Source organism: Anolis carolinensis, chromosome 2 (genome assembly GCF_035594765.1).
Source record: "Anolis carolinensis isolate JA03-04 chromosome 2, rAnoCar3.1.pri, whole genome shotgun sequence".
NCBI lineage: Eukaryota > Metazoa > Chordata > Lepidosauria > Squamata > Dactyloidae > Anolis > Anolis carolinensis.
Window position 1 is genome coordinate 19679953 of NC_085842.1, and position 11597 is coordinate 19691549.

An 11597-nucleotide genomic window follows, 5' to 3' on the forward strand; every position below is an offset into this window, starting at 1 on the left:
CAGGTTACTACATACTTAAATGCAACAGTTCCGGCACTCTGCTACCACACCCCAATTACAGTGAACTTGTGGTTAATCCTGAGACATTTATTCTGTTAGCACTTAAAGAAATGTTGAGTAATTTACACATTTTAACATGAAGACCCTCCTGTGTGCCTAGTAAAATATGGGCTAGACAATAGGCTTGCTCAAAAAATTCGATTTCCCCGTTTATCGTTAGTAATTCGTTTGTTTTGTCGCTTTTGAAGCGATATTCGAATCACATTATCCCGTCGTGTGGATCCTGCGGTTTCGAACCGCGATAGGCAATTTTTCTGATGTCATTGTTTTTTTTGTTAGGTAAGCAAGCATTTGCAAATCACCCAAACTTGTTTCAGTGCACTGGGGCAACCTAGCATGTTGTTTCCACCTTGTGGCCAATCGGAGAGCACGTTTAACTCAGGGGAGGGGCTTGTACGTCCTGAATGAAAACTGCAGGGAGCCTCGTGGCTCATTCGGCCCGGGGATCTGGACAGAGAGGGTTTCTTTCTCACTAGCTCATCCCTCAGTACCAGCAGAACTACTTGTAATGAGTACAGAGCAAGTAACATGAATACAACACTGGAGATAATTTCAAGAGCCACAGGTAAAAAATCACTACTGTAGCCCTTTTATTTTCTTGCACTGCACAAATGGCTGGCTCTCTTAAGCTTATCAACGCTTGCAAAGTCTGGCAAATGGTGCAATTCCCATAATCCACACAAATAGAACTTGGGCAAAAGGGAGGCTGTATTTTTCCCTTTTATTTTCTTGCACATTAGTGCAGTAAGTGCACATTGGCTGGGTATCTTACTCCCCCCCCCCCCCGGGCTGTTTTGGGCCACAGCGCATGCGCGTCGTTAGTTTTGAAACTAACGAATTTTCATTAAATTTCGAAAAATTTTGAGGGCAAAATTCGGAAATGACATCAGAAACTAAACGCTAGCGCCCCCTACTTTTGAAGCGAGTTTAGAATCAATTTTTACGTGGATCGCTCAAGCCTACTAGACAATACTGTTAGGTAGAATTGTATTTGGTCAAGTGATTGAATCCAAAGGATGTTCACCAGTGGTTCCTCTTCATTATGGAAAGAAATGGCCAGTGGGTTGCCATAAAGGCAGTTTCTGTCCTAGACCCAGTACTATTCTACACCGTTATCAATTACTTGGATGAAGGTTTGAGGGCATGCTTATCAAGTGTATAGATGACACCAAATTGGGAGGGAAAGCTAATATTCCAGAAAACAGGATCAGAATTCAAAATGACTTTTTGAGAGCTGGGCCAAAACTAACAAACTGAATATCAACAAGGAGAAATGCAGGATACTACACTTAAGCAGAAGAAAAAAATGAAATGCACAGATACAGGATGGGTGACGCTTGGCTTGATAACAGAACATGAGAGAAAGATCTTGGACCCTTAGTGGACAACAGGTTGAACATGAGGCAACAGTGTGATGCAGCAGCTAAAAGCCAATGAGATTTTGAGCAGCATCAAATGGAGTATAGTATCTACATCCAAGAAAGTCCTTGTGTCCCTCTATTCTGCTTTGGTCAGGCCTCACCTGGAATACTGTGTCGGGTTCTGGGCATCACAATTCAGGAGGGATATTGACAAGCTGATGGTATGGTGGATTAACCTGCTGAGCTGCTGAACTTGCTGACAGAAAGGTCGGCAGTTTAAAACTGGGGAGCAAGGTGAGCTCCCACTGTTAGCCCCAGCTTCTGCCAACCTAGCAGTTCAAAATGATGCAAATGTGAGTAGATCAATAGCTACACAAAAGTCCTTGTGTCCCTCTATTCTGCTTTGGTCAGGCCTCACCTGGAATACTGTGTCGGGTTCTGGGCATCACAATTCAGGAGGGATATTGACAAGCTGATGGTATGGTGGATTAAACTGCTGAGCTGCTGAACTTGCTGACAGAAAGGTCGGCAGTTTAAAACTGGGGAGCAAGGTGAGCTCCCACTGTTAGCCCCAGCTTCTGCCAACCTAGCAGTTCAAAATGATGCAAATGTGAGTAGATCAATAGCTACCGCTCTGGCGGGAAGGTAACAACACTCCGTGCAGTCATGCTGGCCTCAGGACCTTGGAGGTGTCTTTGGACAACGCTGGCTCTTTGACTTAGAAATGGAGATGAGCACCAACCTCCAGAGTCAGACACATCTAGACTTCATTTCATAGAATCATAGAATAGTAGAGTTGGAAGAGACCTCATGGGCCATCCAGTCCAACCCCCTGCCAAGAAGCAGGAAATCGTATTCAAAGCACCCCCGACAGATGGCCATCTAGCCTCTTTAAAAGCCTCCAATGTAAGGTGAAAACCTTTACCTTTACTAGCCTGGCTGTTGCTTGCCTGGAGACATCCTTTGTTTGGGAGGTGTTAACTGGCACTTGATTGTTTCCTGTTTTCTTCGTCTTGTTCTTTGTTTTCTGTCCTGATTTTAGAGTTTTTAAATACTGGTAGCCAGATTTTGTTCATTTTCATGGTTTCCTCCTTTCTGTGGAAATTGTCCACCTGCTTGTGGATTTCAGTGGCTTCTCTGTGTAGTCTGACATGATGTTTGTGAGAGTGGTCCAGCATTTCTGTCTCGTCAAATAGTATTCTGGGTCCAGGTTGGTTCATGGAGGGCTTCGCTATGGATGAATTCTCTGTAGTTGAATCTCTCTGCAGCGCCTTTCTTGTTCTGAAGTTGTCCTAGACTGGATCTAATCCCTAAGACTTCCTCCTTCTCAGGCCACGCCCCCTTTGGAAAGGCCCGGCATTGGTCCTGCCAAGTGGGGGGCATGGCCTCGGTCACTTGAGCGGAAGCAGGAAGTGTCACACTCAAAAGGGAACCTCTGGTCCGTCCTTCTTGCGGTCCCCCTCCTCCCGACTTTGGAGGAAAAGAAGGGATCCTGAAGGTAGGCAGGCAGGCAGGCAGGCAGGCTCAGGTGAAGGGAGGGAGGAGGAGGAGGAGGAGGAGGAGGGAGAAACCTTGTATGGCTTTGGAGGAGCTAAAACAGGCCTGGGCCAACTTGGGCCCTTCTTCCAGGTGTTTTGGACTTCAACTCCCACCATTCCTCACAGCCTCAGGCCCCTTCCTTTTCCCCCTCATCCGCTTAAGCGGATGAGGGGGAAAAGGAAAGGGCCTGAGGCTGTGAGGAATGGTGGGAGTTGAAGTCCAAAACACCTGGCGAGAGGGCCCAAGTTGGCCCAGGCCTGAGCTAATAGAGAGAGAAGCAGTTATATTTATTTCGTGTCAAAAGCATTGCATAAATAACACAAGTATAAAACTGATACAAATAGAAGGAGCACAAGCGGTTAAATATCTTTTGACCAAAAACGGGCAACAGCGACCGCATTGTCTGTAGCCTCAAACAGTTCTTCCTCTGTGCATGAGCCAGGGCATGGTGGGCAAGCATACAGATACTGAGTTGTTTGTTCTGCTCCACAGTCGCACAAGGTGGAGGATTCTTCTAGGTCGCTGATTCTCAAGCTGTGAGTCCCGAGGTGTTTTGGTCTACAACTCCCAAAAATCCTAGTCAGTTTACCAGCTCTTAGGATTTCAGGGAATTGAAAGCCAAAAGATCTGGAGACCCACAGATTGAGAACCACTGCTCTAGGTCGTGCCATTTTGCCAGGTTGTCTTTTGATCTTCCCACTCCGCTTCTGAGTCTGTTCAGGGACTTCCAAGTTAATAATAATAATAGTAATAATGCAATTAAGGCCAAGATGATCAGCTGATGACCCAAAATGCAGACTGTGCAAGGAAGCTGACGAAACCATTGATCATATCCTCAGCTGCTGTAAGAAAATTGCACAGACAGACTGCAAACAGAGGCACAAGTATGTGGCCCAGATGATTCATTGGAACTTACGCTTTAAGTACCACCTCCCTGCAGTAAAGAACTGGTGGGATCACAAACCTGCAAAAGTATTGGAAAATGAGCACGCAAAGATACTGTGGGACTTCCGAATCCAGACTGACAAAGTTCTGGAACACAACACACCAGACATCACTGTTGTGGAAAAGAAAAAGGTTTAGATCATTGATGTTGCCATCCCAGTTGACAGTCGCATTGACGAAAAACAACAGGAAAAACTCATCCGCTATCAGGACCTCAAGATTAAACTTCAAAGACTCTGGCAGAAACCAGTGCAGGTGGTCCTGGTGGTGATGGGCACACTGGGTGCCATGCCAAAAGATCTCAACTGGCATTTGGAAACAATAGACATTGACAAAATTACGATCTGTCAACTGCAAAAGGCCACCCTACTGGGATCTGCGCGCATCATCCGAAAATACATCACACAGTCCTAGACACTTGGGAAGTGTTCAACTTGTGATTTTGTGATACGAAATCCAGCATATCTATCTTGTTTGCTGTGTCATACAATAATAATAATAATAATAATACTTTATTTTTGTATCCCGCCACCATCTCCCCGAAGGGACTCGGGGTGGCTAACATGGGGCCAGGCCCAAAAGAAAACAAGGTGTAAACAAGTTAAAACATAAAGAAAAACAATAAAATAACAGTAACAGTATAACAATAAATAAAACAGATTCAAGCACAATAATACAAATAAAACCATAGAAACAAGATAAAAAGTTATAAAAATAATTTCACCACCGAAGGATAAAATGAAGGGGTCAGAACAAAGTGCATAATAGCTAAACTGTTTAATAAGGTGCCTGGACAAGTGTCCCAAGATTTCTTAGAGTTAGAGATAGGATGGGGTGGGACAAGAGATAAAGTGCAGCATGTCAAGGGGTCTGTAGTGCCTTCGCTTATTCGAAAGCACACTGGAAGAACCATGTTTTAAATTGCCCATTCTTGGTTTATCCCTGGAGGAAGACCATCATGGGGGGCCATCCAGTTGGGATTTTCTGTTTTAGCTGCCCAGAAGGATACTCTTGCTGTTGCTGGGGGAACATTAAGAGAAATGGTGGTTCTCATGAAGCTTTTCCTTGATTTGAGTTTACTGGGAGGAGGCTGATAGCCATGCAGTGGGTAGCTTTTACAGTGCTCAACCGTATCTCTCTCCCAGTTAGCAGCAACTTCCCATTGCTGCTCTACAAGCTAGCTGGCAATGCTAGCTACCTTGTAGAGTTTATCAACAAGTGTAGGTTTGAGACATCCTGTGCTTATTCTGCATGTTTCATTCAATGCTATGTTCACCTGCTTTGTGTGGGCAGACTTCTGCCAAACAGGGCAAGTATACTCAGCAGTTAAGTAAGACAAGGCCAGGGATGATGTTCTTATTAATTTTGAGAAGCAGTGAAAGGAATGGACTGTTTGGCTTTTGATCCAGGAGAAGAGAACCACCCAAATGTTCTGGAATTCCTTTTCTTTATAAACAGAGGAGCCAAGGTGTTTTGATTCTTTTTATGTTTCCTTCCTCTTTTCAGATGAGTAGGGAACAATTCCATTCAATATCACTCCATTTTGTGCATTTTCAGGGACTATTTGACAAAACTAGGCACCAACCAGCACCCTTCTGCTGTCATTTCTATTAATATTATAATATTATTATATTATTTCTTATTATTCTGTTGTCTATTTTAGTTAACTCTGCTACATTTATTTTCCACTATGCTGCTGGTCATAGACAGGCATGGGCAAATTGGGCCCTCTGGGTGTTTTGGACCTCAACACCCACAATTCCTATAACAGCCAGTAGGAATTAAAGTTCAAAACACCTGGAGGGCTAAAGTTTGCTCATGCCTGTTATAGGCTATAATAAAGACTGATTGGTTGAAGGAGTCAACATCCAACTTGAATGGGATTCTGAGACCCCTTCCTAGAACATTGGCGTCTCCGTAATATCTCTCTCACAGAAACCTCTTGCCTGCTTTTATTTCCCTCCCTCTCTATCTTCAGTAATTTCCCCAATCTTTTTACCTTGCAGGAGAATCTAGCAACAGGTGGAAAATCTGACTGAAAAGATGGGAGGGCAAATCTCTGTGGAGTCTAACCTAGGAAAAGGCCCTCCACTTGTGCAGCCTCAGTCTAATGGAACCTTTGCGGGGAGAACCACACAGAAAAGCCTGGAGGAGAATGCGTTCAGTTCGGATTTACAGCGGCAGCGTTTCAGGGGGTTGTGCTACAAGGAGGTGGAGGGGCCCCGAAGGGTTTGCAGCCAGCTTCATGCACTTTGTTGTCAATGGCTCCAGCCAGAAACACAGAGCAAGGCGGAGATGCTGGACGTGGTGGTGCTGGAGCAGTTCTTGGCCATCCTTCCTGCAGAGATGGAGCGCTGGGTGAGAGAGTGCGGGGCAGAGAGCAGCTCCCAGGCCGTGGCCCTGGCAGAAGGATTCCTCCTCAGCCAAGCAGAAGAGGGCAGGCAGAGCAAGGAGCAGCAGGTGAGAGGGTTCATCCTGGTCATTTCAAAAAGATTGGAATGCTTTTGCTAAAGGATATTTTCAAATTCCCTGCTGTACACCCAATTTCTTCTTGAAATCCTTCAAAGCAGGCATGATGTGCCTTGGTTTTGTTCTCTTCCATTCTTTTCTTAATGTGATTCTTCCTATTGCTTTTGGTTAAGGTTTTCTTTACAGAAGAGAAAACCAAGGCAGTACAGTGTTCATCTGGGACCAGTTGGATCCTGCCAGACTGGGACAGAATTTCTACTTTATTGGGTGAGAATGAAGGGGGATCTTTTATTGTCTCAAGCATGTTGAAAATATGCAGGCTGTATGGCTTTCTCTATTCCCACCCTCCAATTCCAAGGACTGTCCCTCACCTCCTCAACCTCAGAAAACCCCTTAAGAAAGTTCTAATTTCTCTCCCTGATGAGAATTATAAATAAATTCTCATTGTGACACTGTAAAATGACTAACTGGCAACCAGTTTTCTGTACTTTTAAAAAATGCTTAAAGAGAGTTTTTCCTTATCTTTCTTTTAGACCAACCTTTTTTCACTAGTGTTTCATTAATCCTTTAGTCTCTTAAGTCAATTTGCATTTTAAATTACTTTAAAGCAGGAGTCTTGCTTGGATTATAACTATTTTAAACTAAATATTTAGCCACTGTAGATTACATTGAGGGCCTTGTGAGTGGAGAGACAACAAAGGAAGGGCTCAAAGAAGTAAATAAATAACAAAACATCCTGGGGTTGTGTTCTTTTCCTTGAGCTGATTCCTTCTGTTATGGCTTGCATATATTTCTAATGATATCAGTTCTCCACCAAACCAGAAGCTGTTCTCAATCCCACATCTCTCCTGTGTGTGTTTGTCTTGGTTCTGTCTTGTGTTTGGGAGGATATGGAAATACTTCAGTTAGAAATATAGTGTGGTCCATAACTTGCCTTTCTCCTTTTTGTGTCCCTCACAGGAGAAGAAACAAGGATGCAACCCACATTTACAAGTCCATCTCTTGATTATGGTTCAGCTTCCGTGGAGCTGGATCAGGTGAGGGAAAGGGCCCCTGGAGGGCTAGCCTGACGCTTTTCCTGGGCATGGAGGAATCTTCTTCTAAATGGAAGATGCCCACTCTGAAGACCTTGTTCAAAGGTTAAAATTCAATCAGGCTACTCCAAGTCTTTTTTATTAGGACATTTCCAGCTCATTAATCCATTGTTTCTCTTCAGGTAGCCTTTGAGGACATGACTGTGGATTTCACAGAGGAGGAGTGGGCTCTGTTGGACACGGGCCAAAGGGCCCTTCATGGGGAAGTCATGGAAGAGACTTTCAAGCTTGTGTTTTCTCTGGGTAAATCCTCAAATACGTGCCTACCAACAATCCTTATTACCTTGTAAAACCTTTTGTATTTTAGATAGCTACATTCCCCTCTTTCTTCCTTTTGTCCTAATGATACGTCAAGAAAATATTACTGTGGCCAAATTTTTTGCGACCACATTGAGGGACCCCATTTGTGGCTGGGACCGAGAATTTAAGAAGCTGAGATCTAGAGAAGTGGTGCTACATCACCTAATTTGCTGAACTGTGGGATATAATTCGTTGGTTGGTTAGAGTTCCTACTTGTCTAGCTTCACACTTGAGAATTGGGAGTCACACAATTCATCCCTTAGATAGGGAGCTGTTGTACTACTATTAGAAGGAGAGCAATAATATTTTCTTTCTAAATGAATGAACAGAACAAACAAGAAAGTACGCTCTTTGCTGTGTGTAGAATATTTAGGTTCGTTGTGTGTGTTCTTTAGTGCCACCTATGTATACAGGCAGTCCCAAGTGAAGAACAAGATAGGTTCTATAGGTTTGTTCTTAAGTTACATTTGTATGTAAGCCAGAACAGGTACATTTTAAGTGTCTGGATAGCAAACATGTGGTGTTTGTTTTCTGGCTGTGCCCCTGTTCAGAAGATTTCATCTCACTTTCTGTCCCTGTGATAACTGGATTTTGAAAAATTTGGCTTGTTGTGGAAACAAGAATTGTGATAAAGCTTCAGCGGAGACACCTTTTCCACAGGATAAGAACTCTTTCGGGAGTGAATTTCCCTTCTGAGGTGTAGATTTCTCTCACTTCCTGTTATATCACCCCTGTTCTTAACTGTAAGTTAAATGTTTGTAACTTGGAGACTGCCTGTATATGATTTTCTTCGTTGTTGTGAATATAAAACCACAAAAACTGTAGACATGAAAACACAGAGGGTCTTTGCTTCACTCTCAACTATAGGGAAGGAATTTCCCAAGATCTGAAAATACTTTGTTAAGATGACCACCCTCGGGGAGGAAGGTGGGGAATAAATAAAGTAAACAAATAAAATAAGGTGTCTTTGAGGCTCATTGTGGGAATAACACCTCTTTCACCAAATACTTATGCCCTTTCCCTTTATCTGAGCTGCAAGCTACACATACCTAGCTTTCTTCATTTTTACTAACCTATCATTATTCATCATTGGCTATCTTGCATATAGCTGAAAAGTGCAGTATAAAAATATCAATGGAGCTAAAAATATTCAGATACATTTATTAGAAAAAGATTTTGCTCTCTGCTATTGCAAAAAAGATCCTTCACACCCCAAGGTATGAAAAAATTCAGATAGTTCCTGTCTATGTCCTTAGAGCAGTGGTTCCTGACCTGTGGTTTATGGACCACCAGTGGTCTCCAAGAACTAAAATATGGTCCATGGCCTCACTGTTATGACACTGTTGCAACGCGAGTGACTGGTCTCGCGAAACCCAAGGCCAAGGTAGGAGAGAGGCTGACTACCCACAAAAGGTGCAACAAGTCTCCTGACTGCTGCTTCTCCTTCCTCCCTCTGAGCAGAACTGTTCCATGTGGCGCCTGGAAGCGGGGGCACCTTGGGTGTCTTCGTTTTTAGGGCTATTCCTGGGGTTATTTGGGGTGCCGATTCAGAAAATTGTGTTGGATAGACCATATTGGTTCTAGATCGTTAAATATGGTTTTCTGTGGGCGAGCAGATGGCATCTACTGAATGGCATGTTCTGTATCTAAAACTACAACTGATGTGATCAATGCAATTTTCTGAATCAGCACCCCAAATAACCAAACCAAATCTAAAGTTGAGCAAAAACTGATTCGCAACCCTTTTGGTACTAATGTTGGAGAGTGGTTCCTGGTTAAAAAAAAAGGTTGGGAACCACTGCCTTAGAGTATAAAAGGAAAGGGACAAAACCCAAGGGACAGAAAGGGGATCGGGGGAGAAGAGGGGAAAACCCGTCTAAGCCACCACTGGTTCTTCAGGCTACGAAATCCTGTAACTTACTTCTGCAACTATCTTCTATGGAAAAAGTTGGGAAGAGGGGCTCAGTGGACCTCTTCTGTCTACAGAAACCATGAAAAGAATCAGGTCCAATCTCCCAAGTGGGTGGCAACTAAGGAATTGAGTCTTGAGGCCAGGCTCCATTCCCCTCTGAGGTTCTGACCAGCTCTGTCTCTGTTCTAGGTGCTGATGAGCAATTGGAGGAGAAGGAAGAGGAACCAAGCAGGAGCCTGTTCAAAAGAGACAAATTGAAAGAGAATAGACCAAAAGGAAGAACACCTGATGCTGGTGGGAAAGAGCAGAAGGAAGCATCAGCTTCTCAGAGTGGGGTGGTCCATGGAATCACAGTCCCAGAAATAACTCAGAGAGAAATGGAAATAAATATATGTATTTGTGGAAAGAGCTTCAGTGGTAGAGAAAACTTTGATGCTCATATGAGTATTCATACAGAAGAAATGTCTCCCAAAGGCAGGGAGTGGGAAAAGATCAGCAGAGTTAGCAAAGACCAGATTTCCCATCCAACAAATCAGAAGAGCCACCCATCATTTAAATGTTCAGATTGTGGAAAGAGCTTCGCTGGAAAGAGGCAACTGACTTATCATCAAGCAGCTCACACTGGAGAGACACCATTTCAGTGCTTGGAGTGTGGAAAGACATTCTGTCAGAAGCTGCGCCTCACCTTTCATCAAAGAAGTCACTCTGTAGATACACAATTTAAATGCCTGGAGTGTGGAAAGAGCTTCAGTCAGAAAACGGACCTCATTCGCCATCAAAGAGTTCACACAGGAGAGAAGCCATTTATGTGTATGGAGTGTGGAAGAAGCTTCAGTCAAAAGACAGACCTCAGTAGTCATCAAAGACTCCACACTGGAGAGAAGCCATTTCAGTGTTTGGAGTGCGGAAGAAACTTTACTCGGAAGACAAACCTAACACGTCATCAAAAAGTTCACACAGGCGAAAAGCCGTTTCAGTGTTTGGAGTGCGGAAGAAGCTTCAGGCAGAAGATCAATCTCACTGATCATCAAAGAGTTCACTCAGGGGAGAAAACCTTTACATGCTTGGAGTGCGGAAAGAGCTTTCGTCGGAAGTCACATCTGATTTGCCATCAAGGAACTCACACAACAAAGTAGCCATTCAAATCAGGAGTAGTACGCCAACAACAGAGCTGAGGCGTTTCTGCTACCAGATTTTGGGCAGCTTTAGTGTCCCTGATAGGAGCCCCCGGAGGTGCAGCGTATTAAAGCACTGAGCTGCTGAACTTGTGGACCCAAAGGTCAGCAGTTTGAATCCGGAGAACGGAGTGAGCACCCACTGTTAGCCCCAGCTTCTGCCAACCTAGCAGTTCGAAAACATGCTAATGTGAGTAGATCACAGTGAGAAGGTAACAGCGCTCCATGCAGTCATGCCAGCCACATGACCTTGGAGGTGTCTACAGACAATGCTGGCTCTTCGGTTTAGAAATGAAGATGAGCACCAACCTCCAGAATTGGACATGACTGGACTTAATGTCAGAGGAAAAGCTTTACCTTAACCTTGGTGTCCCTGAGCTCTCCTGCTCATTATTCAGACTGCCATTTTGGGAGACTGGAAGAGACACTGCATCTGCCATTTGGGGCAAACGGAAATGTCATTGTCACCATTGGAAACATTGGGAGGGGAGGACTACTACAGTTCTTGGGGATAGAGCACTTCATACAGCATTTTATAGTCCTATTTTGGCAGTAAAACAGCAAGGTAGAATAACTCTTAGGGGTTAGTTAGGGTCTCATAGGCCCCACTAGTCCTACTAAGAATCAGATGCGTCCTGAGGATCACACGGTTGTCTTTACAACTAGACACTTTTCCTTCTATATAATGTATTGAACCTGCATTTTTTGCTATAATGTTAATTTCATTAAAAGTTGAAATATA

The 11597-nt window shown here is 43.8% G+C and overlaps 1 protein-coding gene across 1 annotated transcript; it reads left to right on the forward strand.

Annotated features, from left to right (window-relative positions):
• The first annotated feature begins 2786 nt into the window (after positions 1-2786).
• On the forward strand, positions 2787-11597 carry LOC103281013 (zinc finger protein with KRAB and SCAN domains 7). The gene is made up of 6 exons (XM_008121628.3): positions 2787-2919; positions 5912-6365; positions 6548-6641; positions 7335-7411; positions 7591-7711; positions 9870-11597. The coding sequence occupies exons 2-6, from the start codon at positions 5949-5951 to the stop codon at positions 10814-10816; spliced, it is 1656 nt and encodes a 551-aa protein (XP_008119835.1). The 5' UTR covers positions 2787-2919; positions 5912-5948; the 3' UTR covers positions 10817-11597.

What these genes read in the sequence shown, in the direction of transcription:
- LOC103281013 (XM_008121628.3), top strand. Translation starts at nt 5,949, where the DNA reads ATGGGAGGGCAAATCTCTGTGGAGTCTAACCTAGGAAAAGGCCCTCCA. An exon ending in GGCAGAGCAAGGAGCAGCAG is followed by an intron (nt 6,366 to 6,547) that starts GTGAGAGGGTTC and finishes CTTTTGGTTAAG; the next exon opens with GTTTTCTTTACAGAAGAGAA. An exon ending in CAGAATTTCTACTTTATTGG is followed by an intron (nt 6,642 to 7,334) that starts GTGAGAATGAAG and finishes TGTCCCTCACAG; the next exon opens with GAGAAGAAACAAGGATGCAA.